At 51.9% G+C, this 16,007-nt stretch overlaps 10 protein-coding genes across 10 annotated transcripts; 3 read left to right on the forward strand and 7 right to left on the reverse strand.

The window, feature by feature from the left end:
* The first annotated feature begins 32 nt into the window (after positions 1–32).
* On the forward strand, positions 33–1,119 carry BDV17DRAFT_264634 (ubiquinone-binding COQ10-like protein). Its single transcript, XM_073758052.1, has one exon. It carries the CDS (start codon positions 118–120, stop codon positions 931–933), a length of 816 nt encoding a protein of 271 aa, XP_073615117.1. The 5' UTR covers positions 33–117; the 3' UTR covers positions 934–1,119.
* sod4 (mitochondrial 37S ribosomal protein mS42) lies at positions 1,103–2,300 on the reverse strand. Its single transcript, XM_073758053.1, has 4 exons — positions 2,207–2,300; positions 1,972–2,152; positions 1,765–1,889; positions 1,103–1,704 (listed from the first exon to the last, which is right to left on the reverse strand). Exons 1-4 carry the CDS (start codon positions 2,264–2,266, stop codon positions 1,198–1,200), a joined length of 873 nt encoding a protein of 290 aa, XP_073615118.1. The 5' UTR covers positions 2,267–2,300; the 3' UTR covers positions 1,103–1,197.
* An 11-nt stretch (positions 2,301–2,311) lies between these two features.
* On the forward strand, positions 2,312–4,579 carry BDV17DRAFT_264637 (uncharacterized protein). Its single transcript, XM_073758054.1, has one exon. It carries the CDS (start codon positions 2,892–2,894, stop codon positions 4,317–4,319), a length of 1,428 nt encoding a protein of 475 aa, XP_073615119.1. The 5' UTR covers positions 2,312–2,891; the 3' UTR covers positions 4,320–4,579.
* A 15-nt stretch (positions 4,580–4,594) lies between these two features.
* On the reverse strand, positions 4,595–6,566 carry PIG-S (GPI-anchor transamidase GPI17). The gene is made up of 2 exons (XM_073758055.1): positions 6,166–6,566; positions 4,595–6,104 (listed from the first exon to the last, which is right to left on the reverse strand). The coding sequence occupies exons 1-2, from the start codon at positions 6,397–6,399 to the stop codon at positions 4,644–4,646; spliced, it is 1,695 nt and encodes a 564-aa protein (XP_073615120.1). The 5' UTR covers positions 6,400–6,566; the 3' UTR covers positions 4,595–4,643.
* Positions 6,567–6,733: 167 nt separating this feature from the next.
* Positions 6,734–7,472, reverse strand: BDV17DRAFT_291780 (uncharacterized protein; the record flags this gene model as incomplete). The annotated part of the gene is made up of 3 exons (XM_073762196.1): positions 6,734–6,775; positions 6,827–7,070; positions 7,126–7,472. The coding sequence occupies 3 exons, from the start codon at positions 7,470–7,472 to the stop codon at positions 6,734–6,736; spliced, it is 633 nt and encodes a 210-aa protein (XP_073615121.1).
* Positions 7,473–7,600: 128 nt separating this feature from the next.
* Positions 7,601–10,223, forward strand: BDV17DRAFT_99932 (hemolysin III family protein). The gene is made up of 3 exons (XM_073765462.1): positions 7,601–7,678; positions 7,993–8,219; positions 8,276–10,223. Exons 2-3 carry the CDS (start codon positions 8,043–8,045, stop codon positions 9,599–9,601), a joined length of 1,503 nt encoding a protein of 500 aa, XP_073615122.1. The 5' UTR covers positions 7,601–7,678; positions 7,993–8,042; the 3' UTR covers positions 9,602–10,223.
* A 941-nt stretch (positions 10,224–11,164) lies between these two features.
* On the reverse strand, positions 11,165–11,839 carry BDV17DRAFT_264646 (uncharacterized protein). Its single transcript, XM_073758056.1, has 2 exons — positions 11,668–11,839; positions 11,165–11,613 (listed from the first exon to the last, which is right to left on the reverse strand). The coding sequence occupies exon 2, from the start codon at positions 11,514–11,516 to the stop codon at positions 11,178–11,180; it is 339 nt and encodes a 112-aa protein (XP_073615123.1). The 5' UTR covers positions 11,517–11,613; positions 11,668–11,839; the 3' UTR covers positions 11,165–11,177.
* BDV17DRAFT_291782 (uncharacterized protein) lies at positions 11,743–13,209 on the reverse strand (the record flags this gene model as incomplete). The annotated part of the gene is made up of 3 exons (XM_073762197.1): positions 11,743–12,179; positions 12,301–12,914; positions 12,965–13,209. 3 exons carry the CDS (start codon positions 13,207–13,209, stop codon positions 11,743–11,745), a joined length of 1,296 nt encoding a protein of 431 aa, XP_073615124.1.
* A 667-nt stretch (positions 13,210–13,876) lies between these two features.
* BDV17DRAFT_264650 (uncharacterized protein) lies at positions 13,877–14,871 on the reverse strand. Its single transcript, XM_073758057.1, has one exon. It carries the CDS (start codon positions 14,209–14,211, stop codon positions 13,966–13,968), a length of 246 nt encoding a protein of 81 aa, XP_073615125.1. The 5' UTR covers positions 14,212–14,871; the 3' UTR covers positions 13,877–13,965.
* A 35-nt stretch (positions 14,872–14,906) lies between these two features.
* On the reverse strand, positions 14,907–15,534 carry BDV17DRAFT_264651 (uncharacterized protein). The gene has a single exon (XM_073758058.1). It carries the CDS (start codon positions 15,476–15,478, stop codon positions 15,266–15,268), a length of 213 nt encoding a protein of 70 aa, XP_073615126.1. The 5' UTR covers positions 15,479–15,534; the 3' UTR covers positions 14,907–15,265.
* Positions 15,535–16,007: the final 473 nt, after the last annotated feature.

Consider the following 16,007-nt stretch of genomic DNA (forward strand, 5'->3'; position numbering starts at 1 on the left):
CAAGATTTCGAGATCTACAAGTCGACAACCAACCTGATTCACCAAACGATAATGCAACGATAGCCACGAAAAAAAAAAAAAAAAAAAAGAGAATACAACCTTCACCTCGCACACTCCATGAACCGTCCAATATCACTCCGATTCCTCCCACAAACCCCGAAACCTTCCCTCCGCACTGAACCACGGACATGCCGCCACTTCCAAACCTATTATAAGCCTTACCCTCACCTCCAACGACCCCAGCTCAATCGCAGACACCCATCACCCTCACATCAAAATTCGCGGGGCCAAATCACCCAAAACCGAACCTTCCTCTCCTCATTTATTCCATCCCCAAAAGCCTCCAACAATGGCAACGGCAACAACAACCGCACCCTAACCGCAACCCGAACCCTCTCCTACGAACCCGCACCGCTCTTCACCGTAATCTCCTCCGTGGAATCCTACTCCTCCTTCTTACCCTTCCTCACCGCATCAACGGTTACAGCGCGCGATGAGAAAACCGGTCTTCCGAGCCAGGCTTACCTCACTGTCGGATATGGACCGCTAAGCGAGACGTTTACGTCGCGGGTTGAGTGTCGGCCTGAGGAGGGGGTTGTGGAGGCGCGGTCGGGTGAGAGATATATTGACCCTGCGCAAGCACAGTCAGGGTCTGGGTCTGGTTCATCAGAGTCAGGGCTAAGTGCGCTCGCGAGTCTCGCAAAGGGCGCGGGATTCCCTGGTGCGGATGAGGGGATCTTTGAGTACCTGAGTACGCGGTGGGAACTTGTCCCCGAGGGGAAGAATAGGACGACAGTGAAGCTGGAGATCCGATTCGCGTTTAAGAGTCAGCTTTATGCTAGTATGTTTAGTGCTGTTGAGGGGCAGATGGCGGGGATTATGATTGAGGCGTTTGAGAGGAGGGTTGGGGAGGTTTGTGGGGATGGGTGGTAAGGTGATTTGATTTCTTTGAGGTGTTTGGGTGGGATGTATTGTATGTCATTGTATTTGTATAGATGTATAGGTAGGGGTGGGCTTGGTTCTTACCGGGGAGAGTTGTACTATATTCATATTCTACTGCATGAGCGAATGTTGAATGGTCATTTCAAGGACTTATGCTGTCTTCTACGCAACCGTCGCTGTACATTATTGAAACAATCCTAACCAAGTATATAATACAGTTCTCTAAAACAAACACTCAGATCAAGCGCCATCGATTCATGAGCGCAAACCGCGTCCGGGACGAGGAGTCCCATGGGCATTGTAGTTATCCGCCACGACCTCCCAGTTGATCCGATCCCACCACCGCTCCAGGTACTCCGCCTTACCGGCAATACCATAGTCCATCATCCAGACGTGCTCCCACGTGTTGACGCAAAGAATAGGCTGGACGTCGGCGGCGCCAGGAGCGAGGTTCCTCTCGCCGGCAGAGTACGAGCCCATGGCGCCAGCGAACTGGTTGCCGAGCGCTGTTTGGGGCGTGTGCGTGGCCAGGTCGGCGGGCTGGCGCCGGGCGTGGGCGGCTGGGTATGGCGAGCCGGCGTTGTACGTGCAGAAGATGTGCATCAGGCCTTCGCGCTCGAGGTTCTTGGCGAGCCAGACGAAGCCGGGACCGAACATGGCATTGGCGGTGGCGAGGAAGTCGAGCTTGAGGGATTCGACGGAAGAGCAGGTTTCGATGATGTCCTTTGTGAACTTTTCGGGGATCTCGGTCTTGGTGGGGGACTAAAGTATGTCTATTAGATGATTGCCAAACCCCATTGTTTCAGTATTTGTCAAACTTACAAGGCAGTTGAAGAAGAAATGGTTGTTGTGGGCCATTGAAGCGTAGTTGAAGACGGAGGCCATCTCCGGACGCTTGGAGTACTTGACCAGCAATTCTCCGGGCTTAGCATCGGCGTCGATGGTGTCTATCAAAGAATGCATGTTAATCTCGGATCAAGCGCATCTCGAAGTTTCCCTGTCCCAAACAACAGATGTCCGGAGCCTTACCCTGTGTCAACAAGTTCAGCTTATCGACAAGGAAACGCTGATATTGTGTCCAGGAGAAGTCGTATGCCTCTGGGGATAGGAACTCGGGAATCCCATTCTCTGAGTAGTATTGGCCGTGCAATAACCCGGGGACGTGGTGTACGCTGCGAGTCTGGAAGCGTGGGAGAGCGGAGATGGGTTTCTAGAACGCGCAAAGTTAGCTACGCCGTGGGGGCATTGGGAAGGACAGGCTCACCTGAGAGAAGGCAGAGGCAGCACGCAGCGAAGCCTGCGGCCGGAGCAGTCTGTTGAGCATGGTGATAGGGTGTATTGGTCGAGAGCCGTGAGATCCAGATCGCAGCTTTCTTCTGCTTGACAGCAAATCGGCAGAATTTCCCTGGTCACCGCCCGATCGGGACTAGCGCGGCTGAGGTAACCAGGCGCCAACGACAGCCAATCAGCAGTCGCAGATCACCTGTGTCTGGCCATCCAATCTATTTCGGGCTCTTCACCACTTCTTCACCACTACTCTTGGTCAGTTTGCTACTGCAGTTCTCTATACGCGCTGTGTTTCCAATTTCAAACCTGCCCTGATTATGCGGGCCCGGCATGGTCGCCCCATAGGACACATCAGCTCGGCGCTTCTGCGCTCACCCTCATTAGACCAGAACTATGAGCTCCATCTGTTGTCTCTATTCTAGGACCGCGGCGCCTATGGGAGCCTGGCCTGGACATTCTGTAACATGATGTAGGAGGCAACAATCCTGGGCGACAAATACCTTTCAGGTTCCGGAGTCAGGTGTCGGACAATTCCTTTCTCATGATGCTTTGTGGTCTTTTCTGATACTCATTTCGTTCTTTACTTCCTGATATTCACTTCTATTGCTCTGGACAGCCATATTGATATCTTCCCAAGCCCCAGAGCCTCAGGGCATTAGATCATGGCTGGGCATAAGCGCCATGTCTCTGTGAGACACTGTATCGTGATGCTTCTGATGATTTTGACTGCGAATGCATCCGCAAAGCACGGCTTTCTACACCCCAAGAGAGCAGACACCTGCTCCAAATCATCACAGAAATGCAGTGGCGCCGGCTTACCAGATAATTTTTGTTGTTCCTCTGGATCGACCTGCATTGGCATAGACAATGGAAGCTCGGTTATCTGCTGCCCAGACGGTCAGGACTGCACATATATCCAGCCCATCACCTGCGACGTGACGAAACAAGATGTCAGCCTCCATCCCGACAATGTCATCAAGACCACCAGACTGGGCGATGACTTGCCTGCGTGCGGGAAGGCTTGCTGTCCGTTTGGTTACACCTGCCAAGGGAGCTTCTGCGCTATGGATGAGCCTGCAGCTTCTACTCCTACCAGTGCTTCGACTCAAAGCACGACGACGTCCACGTTCACATCCAGCTCTGAGTCTTCAGAAGCCACAGAGTCTTCCACAATGTCAACCACGGATTCTTCAGAGACCTTCATAGAGTCTTCAGAGTCTGCGTCCTCCACCTCAACTGCGGACGAGACAGACTCCCCTCTTTCTATCGCGGACGATCTATCAACGGTAACGGTGACGGAGTCAAGCACGAGCAGCTCGCCAACCGCTACGTCTTCTCAATTCTCAGTTGCAGACAACAACCTATCCTCGTGCGAAAGCCCCTGTCCCGCCTTCCCAACCAACGCTGTCCTAGCAGGCTTCTTCCCCGGTGCCGTCTTCGGCGCCGTAGCCGCCCTCCTTGTAATAGTCTGCATCCGCCGCCGCCAAAGAAACAATATCCCCGCCGGCGAGAAGGTCGCGCAAAACACATTCCGCAATTCAACAGGAACCCTAATCGGCATATCAGACCCTATCCCATCAGACGAAAGCTCCTTCCGCACAGACTTCCTCCTCACAAAACGCCATTCCGACTCCCGCTCCGTCCTCTCACGCAGCAGGTCCCGTGTCAAGAGCCTCTTCAGCACTACCCCCAAGCTAAACCCCACACCCGCACCCGCACCCGCAGCTGACATCCCAGCCGTCCCACCAGTCCCAGCCGTCTTCGGGCTCCCAGAGACGCCGCGTCCTCAGCGCCAGCGTCAACCCAGTTCAGAGAGTATACGCATCTACACGCCTCCAGGCGTCTTCGTGAACCCTGGCCCCTCACCATACTCTGAGGCCCAGCGTCCAAACACGACCCTCACTGAAATCCTAGACCAGGCTCAGGCGCGAATAGACGCGGAGTCGGTGTCTGGTAGTGGTGCTAATAGCAAGACTAACAGTACTGCTACTGCTATGGGCGCTGCGGCTTCGGGTAATACGACGCAGCGTTTCTTGCTTCCCCCGCCGCAGAAATTAGGCGGTGGGAGGCGTAAGCAGTTGCCTTATTAGCGTTCATCTGTTTTCATATGATGATCATATTGATGTACCATCCCAGCATTCTCTCTTGTATAGCATATTTCGATTGGCCATATATCCATGCATTGCGTGATCCATTCTTTGTTTCTGAAGTCCCTTCGGGCTTCGGGTTGCGTTTCAGCGAGCATATTTCTTTGCATTGATTTGTTCGATTTGCTACCATGCAGCAGGCTAGCAGTATGTAATAATAAGCGCAAAATCATAAATTTTATTTGTATGTAAGCATCGGAAGTACGAATACCTGAAAAATATGCCAATACTCTACAATTGAATGAAATAAACCACAAATCTAACAAACTAACCCATCACACCCTCAGCCCCAACCTGCCTTTTAGCCTTCAAACCCGTAATAATCCTCCTCAATTCCTTCACCAACCCCAGAACAAGCGGAACCCCAATCGGCCCCAGCAGCGGTAAATAAACCGCAACCTTATGCTCATCAGGAAAATACATCTGCCCAACCATACTCTTCTCGAAAAACGATTTCTCCGCCTCGGTCTCTGCGACCCGTGCAGCAGCAAGGGCATCGCGGAATCGACCGTTTTGTAGTCCCTCGCATGCGAGCGAGAGGTGAGAAAGTGTAGTTGAGACGGAGGAAGCGACGGTCGCGGGGATGGGGATTTGCGGGAGGGATTGGGTTAGGCGCGCTAGGGAACCTAGTGTTGAGGACGCGGAGAGGAGGAGCGTTGCGGAGCGGATGCGGATTAGGGTTTGCAGGCGGAGGGGGAGGGATAGTGGTGTTGAGGGGGTACCGAGGAGGGAGAGGAGTTGGTGGGAAAAGGTTAGGAAGGGTGTTGTGAGGGTTGAAGCGGGGAGGTGAGGTGTGTTATTGAGGTGTTCTGAAGGAACGGGCGGGTTAAGAATGAAGACGCCGCCCCATTGCGGGATTGTCCAGCTGATTGCTTTGCTGTCTTTAACTAGGAGCGGGGACTGCTCGGGGGCCGGCACGTAGAGGATGAAGTTTATTGTTGGGCCGGTGCCGATGCTTGGGCTGAGCGGCCATTCTGCGGCGTTGATGAAGGCGCTGAGGTTTTCTTCTTTGAGCGTCCAGGCGCCGAGGGTCTTATCGTATTCCGGCGCTGGTGTACTGGGCGAGAATGTTGCGTAGAGCTGGACCTGTGTGTCGATAGTGAAGTTGCTGATTGGGGATAATGCCTGAACGAGCGGGGATATGTATTCCTGGACAGCGGACTCGATGTCCCAGGAGGAGGGAGCGGACCCGGGCGTGAAGAGAGAGAAAGCAAGGTGGTATGTCTCCGCATACTTCATTGACCGTCTCAGTCGCTTCGTGATGCTCTCTGCAAGCTGTGGGGATATCTGTTGCTTGCTGTTCGGTGGAGGGACGTTACTGCCCATTGCATTGTTTGACAGGATGTGCGCCATGATTGCCTTCTCCTCCGCGAATAATCGCTGCAGTTCACCGGCAATGAACGACGATAGGGGCGAGTTGGACGAAGAAGGAGGTGGGATCTGGCTGGGTGGATAGAATACATCGAGCGTAGTGGTGTCCGCCTGAAGCTCCGTACGGGGACCCGAGAGATCATCCTGTGCTTGAAGACGAACTGTCAAAGCTGTATCAGCTTTCTCTGTCGCTTGCTGTGCCTCTTCGTCGGCCAGCTTCAACCGCAGATGGTGAGCGGAGAACTCGTTCAGATCATCTAGGGTGTGCTGGGTAATGCGGAGAAGTTGCTGCGCTTCAATTTCTGGTAGCGGAGGGGTATCAAATCGAATTTCGAGCGGGAATACAGGACGACAGCTCTGGTTACGAAATCCCGTCAGTTAGCTGTTCCGCGCAAGTCATGGAGTCTTAAGGAGTCACCTTTCCACCAGCCCAATCGAGCATCTCCTGCACGGGCAATTCGGCACGATAAATGGAAGTCGTCTTCCACCATATTGGAAAGCCCAGGAAAAGTATCACAGCCCAGAAAGCGGCCACGACCTTGAATCGTTGTTGAATAGCGCTGGGCTTCTCCGGAGGGGGGAGGGTCGAAGCGGAGGTTTTGGGGGCCATTTCGGTCTGCGAAGACCCTAGGTCTTCTGGCTTTTCACTCATGACAGGCCGGACATGCTTTTTTTAAAGCAGAAGCTGCACCGCGTTCGCTTGCGTGGAGGTGAAGAGTAATTCGCGGAGTGAGCCGAAAGCCAAGTGGTGGTTGAATGTTGCCGTAGGTTGAAGGCGGAGAGCCTGGGGAAGTATACAGACTACAGCTGGAGAGCAACACGATTAATACAACGACATTTCCAGCCAGAAAATGTAGATTACATATTAAGAAAATTGCCTCTATCTAGTCTCGATATCTGTTTTCTGGGTATCAAATTGATGCGCCGAACTCCAGGCAAATTGAATGGTAGACCGAGAACGAACCAACGCCGCCATTAAATCAAGATTAGTACTCCTTCTCGAAAAGTTTCTGGATGGGTTTCGCAGCCTACAAACACGATTAGCAAGTAGACAACACTAGGATATGGACACAACGTACGTCAATGAACTTCTCAAGATCCTGGTCGAGGCTAGCAAGATCTTCCTTCCGCTTGTTGTTCTCCGTGATCAAGGCCTGCTTGCGCTTGAGAAGCTCCTGTCGGGCCTGTTCAAGCTTTTCTCGCTCTGCATGCTCATGGCTTATCCGCGCGACCATCAGTTCATGCTCATTCGACTCGTTGTGCTCGGGAAACAGCGCCTTGAATTCGTCTTCGGTTATCAAAGGGAGCGAACGATATTTGTGACTAGAAGACCAAATTGTTAGCAATGTGAAGAATAGTTCATATAGGAGCAACCTACTCGTAAGACTCGCAAGCGGCAATCTCCCCAGTCAAGTGCCGCTGCTCATAATACAAGTTCTGGAGCTGGAGATGTAACCGATCGATCTCCTGTCGGGCTTCGGCGGTGCGCTGCTTGGTATCTCGAACCCGGAAGATGGCATCGCGATTCTGACCTCGGAGCTGAGCAAGAAGAGCAAAGAGATGCTTCTGGACAGTCTGTGGCGATCCGGCAATCTGGTCGGGGGTGATGGACGGGTCCAACAGCGACAACAGCTTCTGGCAAAGATCCCGAGTCTCGGCGGCGGTGTTTAGGACGGGCAGCAAGGAGGGGTCGGAGACAATATCTCTGATAGCGGTCGCGGCCATGGCGAATTGACGAGAAAGAGGGCGATGGCAAATGACGGGCGAACGACGAATGACGATGGCGGAGAGAAGCACTTGGGTGCAAACCGGTGGGATGGTGGGCTGAACGTGGAGAGAACGCGCCAACGGATTGGATTCTGGAAGACGTCGAGCAGTGGTCGAGATCGACACTGAATGCCTGAACGCTCGCCGCCCTGTAAGGATAGATTGTGAGTTAAAAACCTTGGCTGCAGTCGCGAAATTGGAGAAAAGCGTTGGAGGTTGATAAATTGATTAATGAAGGCTTCCCCACTCTTTTCTCCTTCCAACCCCCGGCTTTCCCTCGTCTTCTCTCTCCTCTTCTGCCTCCCAGGACGTCCATTCCCTCAGTTCCTCTATATCCTCAGATCTCTGGCATTATTCCCTCATTATTATTGACATCTTTCCTCCTATTCCTCATTCCTGTAAGTCTTGTCGTCACCTGCCCCGATGCCGCAAGCCCCGTCAAAACACCCGCCACCTGCTCCTAACACGCCCGGTCTAGGCTATGTACGCTTGATTTCATAAAGACGTTGCTCGCGAGTTATCTATATCATGGCTTGCTCAACGCAATCTGTCACGATCGAGTCGCATCTCGACAATGCAATCTCCTCGGCGTACTCAACGCCTTCCGAAGAGACCGCCCTGCTCCGAGATCGCAAGCGAAGACATTCTTTCCACACTGCAAGGAAGCTCTCCTGCGACTACGATGCGGACGCTATTTTCCTGCGGGTACGACTCAATTCTTGAGCTGTGCTTTTCACGTCGGTGATCTAACCGGATGGCAGGTCGAACTCTTCCTCACGGAATTGGAAAGACGTCTTCACTGGATCGAACAATACCGTCGATCACACATGGTTCAGATTGATACCAGCCTACGCAGGGCCTACGCAACGTTAGAAGCTGTGAGGGATTCGTGTTCCCATGCCTCAGGGGAGCTGATGGGCGGCGGCAAGAAGAGGGCCAAGATTCTGGTGGAGACGCTAGAGGACCGCTATAACGAGGCGTTGGCGACGAAGGAAACCCTGGAACAAAAGGCTCAAGCGGGCATTCGTTTGATGGAGTCCTTCCTGACGGATCTGGAGTCTCGCGCCCATGCGGTTAGGGGCCGCGGCGTCTACGGGGCTTTTGACGATGGCTGGAAAGCAGTCGACTCGAAGCTGGTGCAGGCGAAAGAGGTGATGGACGAGGGGATGGAACGGGCTCGCCAGGTAAAGGACGCACTCCGCGAAAACATCGATCGAGCCGTCCTGTTAGCCAAAGAGAAACGTTTAATCGGATACTCCGATCTGCCCGCGCCCTGGCGGATAAACCCTCATATTCTCTCTGGCTACCGGTTCCATTCGTCCAAGGTGGAATGCTTCACCTCCGTATTCAGCTTCTCCAACGAACTCGTCAACATCTGGTCACACCTAATTGGCCTCGTCATCGTCCTCTCCATCGCCTTTTACTTTTACCCGCTTAACCCTAACTTCCACCTAAGCACCAACGCCGACATGCTGGTCACCGCGGTCTTCTTCTTCGCCGCCTGCAAATGCCTGGTCTGCAGCACCCTATGGCACACAATGAACAGCATCGCTGACCAACCCCTCATGGAGCGCTTCGCCTGCGTCGACTACACCGGCATTTCCCTCCTCGTCGCAGCCTCCATCGTCACAACCGAATACACAGCGTTTTACTGCGAACCCACCTCTCGCTGGATCTACATTCTCCTAACCATGTCTCTCGGCATCGGCGGCGTCATCCTACCCTGGCACCCAACCTTCAACCGCGCAGATTGGGCCTGGATCCGCGTTGCCTTCTACGTCACCCTCGCCCTTACAGGCTTCGCCCCGCTCGCCCAGCTCTCCTACACCCGCAGCTTCGCCTGGTGCCTGTACTTCTACGCGCCCGTCATGAAGAGCATCCTCGTCTACTTTGTTGGCGCCTGCGTCTACGCCTCTCAGATCCCGGAGCGCTGGCGCCCAGGTCTCTTCGATTACGCCGGCGGCAGCCACAACATCTGGCATCTTGCTGTTCTTGGCGGAATCCTCTTCCATTACCTCGCCATGCAGGATCTCTTTGCCAATGCCTTCCAACGCGCTAAGGGTGAATGTCCCAACCTCGCCTCTTGAGTCCGTACCTAGACCGTTCGGTTCCATATCTTCTACCCATACCACGTGGTATTAGACTTTCCGCATCCCGCCAGAACCAGCGTCGTGATTGCTTCAATATAAACCAGTCTGTTAGTTCAGCGAAGCACTACCCGAGCTGGGACCTGGAAATGAGATTGAAAATCAGATCCACGATGTACATACACCTCTTGACATTGGGCCGTCCCTGTCACTGTCCCTGCAAAGTACAAAACACGAACACGCACGCATAAAGATAGGCAATTAGACATAGACGCCTTTCTTTTTCTCTACCTCGATTCATCGAGTCAAAAGCTTACTGAATGACTCCACCCCATTATCATGTTCAGCCTCAGCCCTTGGAAATTAACTCAACCCGGGTAACTTGCATCATTGGAGTCTGCCTTTGCTTTGCTTACCTTATCTTCATCTTCTTTCAACCTTTCCCAGGCTATATTTGGTATTGTTAGCTATGCAACATATTCTTCTTTTATCTTTACTGAGTATATAGGGTTCTGGTCTATTACTATTAATGATATCGTCCGTGTTTCGAGTTACTTCTTGTCTTGAGTTAGCGAAATCCACAGGGAGTCCAAATAGGAATCCATAGATTCAATTCGATAAGAGGAGAATGATGAATATCAATCACTCCACGATCTATGCTCGTTTAGATAAACAGGCAGGAAATCTATCCGCGGCCGATGTAGGTAATGGATATGAGAGATGAGATCTATGAAAGTCAAATATGAAACCCAGTTCCAGGTTCCTGTACCCAATTGGACTCAGAATAGCCTGCATCTCATGAGATAAAAGTAAATGGCAAAGTAGATGGCAGTATATATGCAGTCAACTGACTGAATTCCTAGTCAATCAAGGAAGCTTCTGAACCGTCAACCTCCTCGCCTCAACGATGGACCTAATATGCGACTGCGAGAACCCATGCCCCTTCATCCGAATTCCAAACCAGCACTTCAAGAACGGGAGCGGGCTTGTCTCGAACGGCGAAGTGACAGGCCACATGATTCTATCCCGGGTCTGTTTGTCAACGAACCCTCACTTGAGACGGAGTGCTCGCCAAGATTCAGGCTGTTGTTCGTGATGAAGCCGAAGAAGTGGCATGCGTTGATGTATTCTTCGAAGGTGTCGAACTAGAGACTACCCGAGAAGATCTCGAGGGCTTGCAGGAGTTCAAAACTGAAGGCTAACCCTGGTCCGCGCGGTCTTGGTGCGCCGACGGTCAAGGCTTTGAGTTTGCTGAAGGAGGTCATGTCGCATGTTTTTCTGGGTGCGTACATGTGCAGTGTGACATTCTCGAGCTTGCGGATGTCGGGGAGGAGCTTGTTGGACTTCGTACTGGCTTAGATTGATTAGGGTTGGGTTGGCGCTCCGGACGTTGGAGAGTACCCAGTGAACAGGTTTGAGGAACTCGTCTTCTACCGGGCTGGGGCCTTCGGCGATTGTGTTTAGGAAATCGACTGAGGCATAGAGCTGTCCGCCGATAATTGGGGGAACCCTGAATTGGCCGGCGGAGGTTTTGTTGCTCTTTCTGGATCTCCTGCGTGATCTCCCGCTCTTGCTCTTAGAGCAGCATGGTGGTTGTTGGATTGGCTTGGTTCCAGGTGCTCAGCAGTTCGTTGACTCTGGGGCCTTCGAGGGCCAGTTGTTTGAGAGTATCTAGAGAATTAGAGGATTCTCCCCACGGGGTGTATAGTTGTGAAAGCGATTTCGATTCTGGCTCTTGAATTCGAGGGACTATGTCCTGCAGTGTGCTTGTATTCATTCTGAGCTCATCCCAGATTTGCATGCAACGGTAATACTGTAGTCCTTGCCATGCCCAAAGGGGCTGCAGCTTCTCCAGCTGATCACAAGTCTGTTCCAGCACCCACTTTATAACCTCAAAGGAAGTGATTGTGGTCATTGAGCGGCGCCATTGGTTGCCATGCTGTGTTTGACTTCTGGGCGAATGACAAAGGCCACTGATTGCCCATTATCGAGCCTTCGCATTCTATGACATGCTGTTATCCAGGGTTAGCATACTTCAGATCAATCTCTCTTCGCCCAAGTCTTGCCTTGCACGAGCCGGTCTTTGGTTATCCGCGGTTCCAAGATTACCGCCGCACGATAGAGCTGATCAAGTTTTAAGGTCAACGCCTCTTGCGTGATGCTGGTCTAAGAAGACTAAGCAAAGATGCATTCTTTCTTGGAAGGACGAGGCCCGTATATCCGTCCTTATCCACTACTATGGGCTCATCATTCTCGTCGAAAAACACAGCGGCTTGGGCTCGAACAGCCGAGACTTGCTTGAGCCATAATCGTGCGACTTCTTGGTTACTTGTCTCCAGAATTTGCGCTCCAAAATCGATGAGAACTTGGATGGGAGGTTGCTGTGCCTTGATAAGACGTAATAGTTCAACCACTGTAAGTTGGTGGCCGCGGGTATCCTCTGCCAGGATGCATTTCCGATTTTCTTCGCGAAGAAGCTGGTTCAAAACCATTGCATTGGTATGCAGGATATAACGCAGATCCCTCTGTGGCATTGACTTGGGGGGCGGATAACTATTATCGTTTGTCCCGCTGAAGCCTGTCGTTAGAGGTTGGCCAAGTCGGGATGGTATGTCCCACGCTGACGTTGAGAGCTTGGAGGGAAATTCTTTTGCCTCTCTGGGAAAGACAAATTTTGGCAAGGGAGAAATCTAGAATACCTTTCTGGTATCGAAGACACTTGTATAGTTTCTCGAAGCTCTGCTTGTCTTCCAGATTGACCGCACTGAATAGCTGCAAGCCCTCGGGCAGGCTGTTCCGGCATTGACGGATCCAGTTATGGTACTCCACCAAGGGATCATTTTCTTTCATGAGGATACTGAAAGACTGCCTCATTTCATCCCCTGTGAGCTCCCCGTTGTAGTAGCTGAGACATGACGGCCGCATGTCCGAACTCTGCATTTTCCGCACAGCCATCAGGCACCGTGAGAGGTGAACACTGTAATCGACCAGCCAGCGTTTCCCTGCAAGTGCAAACTTTAGGACACCATGGGCGAAAAGTCCCCTAAGAACTGACAGCTTTTTCAGGATAGGGGTTTCCTTGAAGGCATCTCGTACAATATTGATGTCTGCTGTTGTCGCGTCCAGGTTAGAGACAAACTCCTTGACACTTTCTCGAATTTGGTCCGACCATCCAGGGAACGGTAATCTTGGAATAGTCCCTCTGGTGATCTCTTCGATGACCTTTCTTAGTAGTGAGCCTGGGACATCCGGCTTGAGGAAGTGAAGAATAAGATAGGGGCCGTCCTGATGTTCGTGGTGAGATTTCCCTGGTCTTCTTGTTGCAGAGCCAGAGCTTCGGTTTCGACCACTTCAAGGACATACTGAATGACCTCCCAGCGATCATTATCGTCGTCCACATTCTGTTGGTTTCCTCTCGTATATAGGAGCTGAAATTTAGGGTCCAGGACCTCATCACTTTCGTCAATGAGGGTACGGCAATTATTCTGCAGTTCGTGTTCGACATCGATGAGCTCGAGAGCCGTATCCGATGCGAGATCCAGGCTGACCAGCCGGAAGGACAGCAATTGTTCTGGAAGGATAATGAGAATGCCTCGCTTTTCTGGCATTCATCGTATATATCCCGCAAGGCCTTCAAGATGTCATCATTAATGCGCGTATTCCGCGAAAATGAGACATGGTAAATCGGACGGTTCAGTAAGCCGCCCAGTCTCTGAGACAAAAGGTCAATGCTTTGCCGTAGAAGTGGTTTCAGCACTATTATTCGAAGTATCTGCGAACTACATGACAAAATGCGCGACGATCATAGGCGTGATAAGCGTTGTCTTTCCCTCGCCCATGTTCAGCTGCAAAGCGACACTCTCGTCGGATTCAGGCACAATCATCATTTGCGCAACCTCTGCCTGGCGCTCTCTGATGGCCAAATTGCTCCCGATTTCTAAGAGCAACCAGTCGGGAATCTGCGAGGCCTCTCCACCCTCACAGCCTACAGTTTCTGCCTCCTTGCAGAAAGCGGGGATGTCACCTTTGTCGAAATGTCCCAGAAGACTTTTGCATCGATGCAAAGAAGACATACATTGAGCAAACTTCAAGAGCACGCTTTTCCGCGGGTCTGGAACCGAAGGCCACTTGTCAGCCGCCAGAAAGGACAATATCGACAAGACTGTCACAGAGGGCCAAAGTGTAGATGAAGCTAAAGTCTTCCAGTCACTTTTGGACGTCGTCAATGCAGAACTGATCTCAGCCCATAGATCATCCCGCTGGTGTGATAGGTGATCATGATATTGGACAAGAACTTCCTTCTGTATCGGGAATTTCGTGGGCGTGGAGGACACGCGTACCTGCTCCAGAAATTCTAAACACACCTAGAGATTTTGCGCATACTCTTGACACAGACCTGTGGAATCCTGGCAGAGACCTGAGACCAGTGATCGAAGGTTATCTCTCAAACTACCCTCAAAGAACACAGGCGTCTGATGTCTCTCATATCTCACGGCATTCTCACTGGTGCCCATTGGGCAAGGTGCTTTCGCCGAACACACGAGGTCATAAAGATTAGGTAGATGGTACATATCAGGCCGCGCACCTCGGGGCCAGATCAAGGGGCGCATCTTAGGATACTTAGGTGGCCGAAGAGCTTTAGGGGAGGAAATGGGAATTGCATCCAGCTGTTCAGTACCTGCCGAACAAGTTCGAAAAATTGAGAATTCTTGTCGTAAACGCTGAAAAGACGTTTACACTCTTCAAGGCCTTCAGTCTTCCATGGTTCCATATCTGAAGTTGGTTCGAGAGTTCCAAGCCATTTTTGGATGATCAAAGTTGCAAGGGTCTCCACTTCCTGTTTCTTCTTTTTATCGCAATCCTTTCTCTGGCGGTATTTCAATTTTTTTTTTCCTTCTCAGATTTCGTGAGGCTTTTTGCATGGACCCAAAAGTTAGTCTTGTAGGGGGTATGATGCCTAGCAATGGCCTTCTGTACCTCGGATTGCTCAGGCTTCTGTCCGGGTGCTAGACCCAGTCTCACTGACTCCTGAAGCAGTTGTTTGGGGATCTCCGGAAAACCCCAGAGAAGGCAATTGCGAGCAAGGGGCTGAGCGTCTCGAGTTCTGATCCACAAAAGGCGACCGTGCAAAATGCAACAATTTGTACGTGTCTGTTTCTCGCCTGCTCGCGCGGCACTGGCTGTACAGAGAGCCCCATAATCTTTGCAGCGGGGACTCTATCAGAGCGGTATGAGCGTACTGATTTAGGTGACGAATCTGCAAGTCAATAGCACCCCGACTCTTTATTGTACTACGGAGGTCTTCGTCGCGGTTCCGCGTCAAAGGTCATTTGTCGGGTACGTGCAGCAACCTTGTACACACGGCGGCCTCTTCCGCTGCTGTGTCCTTCCCTATCCCGGGCTTCATACGTTATAGGACTGTTTCGAGGGTAATCTCCACCACCAAGTTCGGACCTGTGGATTTGGGAGTGTCGAAGCCGTGCTATTTCGAGAAGCCGAGGATGCCCGCGGTCGAGCCCTGAAGGCGCCAGCGCTTCCTTCCTGTGCTCATAAAATGGGGTGAACTTGCCTGCGTGCTCAAATATTGTCTTTGAAAGATGCCAGAAATCATCATGCTGTGCTATCATGCCGAGGTTTTGAATCCAGGTAACTCTCTGCGTCATCTCAAGCCCGGGCGGATGATACTGGCGTTTTGGAGTCAAAAGTGCCAATAAGCTCTAACAAGCGGAGACAACCATGATCCAAGGGAACTGGCGCCTTCGTTCGAGCTTGCCGTAGAATACGCAGAGCTTCCTCTGTTCCCGAGCGTCCCGTAGTAGCGCTAAGAAGAACGAATGTGGTGACGGAGTGTAGGTAAGCCTGATATAGCCCTCCCATGAGACCGGTGGCGTCCGAGAGCGCTCCAAGAGTCGAGTCCACAACGTAAATTAGACATCTTGATGCGGGAAACGTTGGGCGGCTCTATAGAGACTTCGGCATATAGAGCGCCTTGGCTGAATTTGACCGTTCCAAAAGGAATCAGTACTGTACGTTAGCATGTTCCAGTCTTACCGCGTAGGGCAAGCTTGCTGGAAAGGCAGTGGAGACATCCTATGTTCTGATTTGGGTCAACTATGGCGTTGTGCTCCTGGCATTCTAGTGCCGCCTCATTGTTCAAAAGAAATCAAGGTGCATCGGGCCAACGTGGCTTCAATTCTGCCTTCCTGGGTCAAGGTAATCCGAATGTGCTTCGGATCGTCTAAGCTCTGCAGAACCTGTGGTTCTTGCAGAAAGAACTGCTGCGAACATCAATCAGTCTTCATTGCCTTTGCCTAGTAGTCGATGACTCGCCGATCTCGTGCTGGAACAGCATCTGCCAGTTGTGTAAGTTTGGATGCCATGCTTGGTCAAGAGGTCGAAACTCAAG

This window comes from Aspergillus undulatus (genome assembly GCF_047715775.1).
Source record: "Aspergillus undulatus strain CBS 261.88 unplaced genomic scaffold BDV17scaffold_27, whole genome shotgun sequence".
Lineage (NCBI taxonomy): Eukaryota > Fungi > Ascomycota > Eurotiomycetes > Eurotiales > Aspergillaceae > Aspergillus > Aspergillus undulatus.

Coding starts and splice junctions, on each gene's coding strand:
- BDV17DRAFT_264634 (XM_073758052.1), top strand. CDS start 118: ATGAACCGTCCAATATCACTCCGATTCCTCCCACAAACCCCGAAACCT.
- sod4 (XM_073758053.1), bottom strand. CDS start 2,266: ATGCTCAACAGACTGCTCCGGCCGCAGGCTTCGCTGCGTGCTGCCTCT. Junction 1,890..1,971: donor GCTGAACTTGTTGACACAGG/GTAAGGCTCCGG, acceptor ATTCTTTGATAG/ACACCATCGACGCCGATGCT. Junction 1,705..1,764: donor ATTTCTTCTTCAACTGCCTT/GTAAGTTTGACA, acceptor GACATACTTTAG/TCCCCCACCAAGACCGAGAT.
- BDV17DRAFT_264637 (XM_073758054.1), top strand. CDS start 2,892: ATGGCTGGGCATAAGCGCCATGTCTCTGTGAGACACTGTATCGTGATG.
- PIG-S (XM_073758055.1), bottom strand. CDS start 6,399: ATGAGTGAAAAGCCAGAAGACCTAGGGTCTTCGCAGACCGAAATGGCC. Junction 6,105..6,165: donor TCGATTGGGCTGGTGGAAAG/GTGACTCCTTAA, acceptor TTTCGTAACCAG/AGCTGTCGTCCTGTATTCCC.
- BDV17DRAFT_99932 (XM_073765462.1), top strand. CDS start 8,043: ATGGCTTGCTCAACGCAATCTGTCACGATCGAGTCGCATCTCGACAAT. Junction 8,220..8,275: donor CGGACGCTATTTTCCTGCGG/GTACGACTCAAT, acceptor ACCGGATGGCAG/GTCGAACTCTTCCTCACGGA.
- BDV17DRAFT_264646 (XM_073758056.1), bottom strand. CDS start 11,516: ATGACCACAATCACTTCCTTTGAGGTTATAAAGTGGGTGCTGGAACAG.
- BDV17DRAFT_264650 (XM_073758057.1), bottom strand. CDS start 14,211: ATGCGCCCCTTGATCTGGCCCCGAGGTGCGCGGCCTGATATGTACCAT.
- BDV17DRAFT_264651 (XM_073758058.1), bottom strand. CDS start 15,478: ATGGGAGGGCTATATCAGGCTTACCTACACTCCGTCACCACATTCGTT.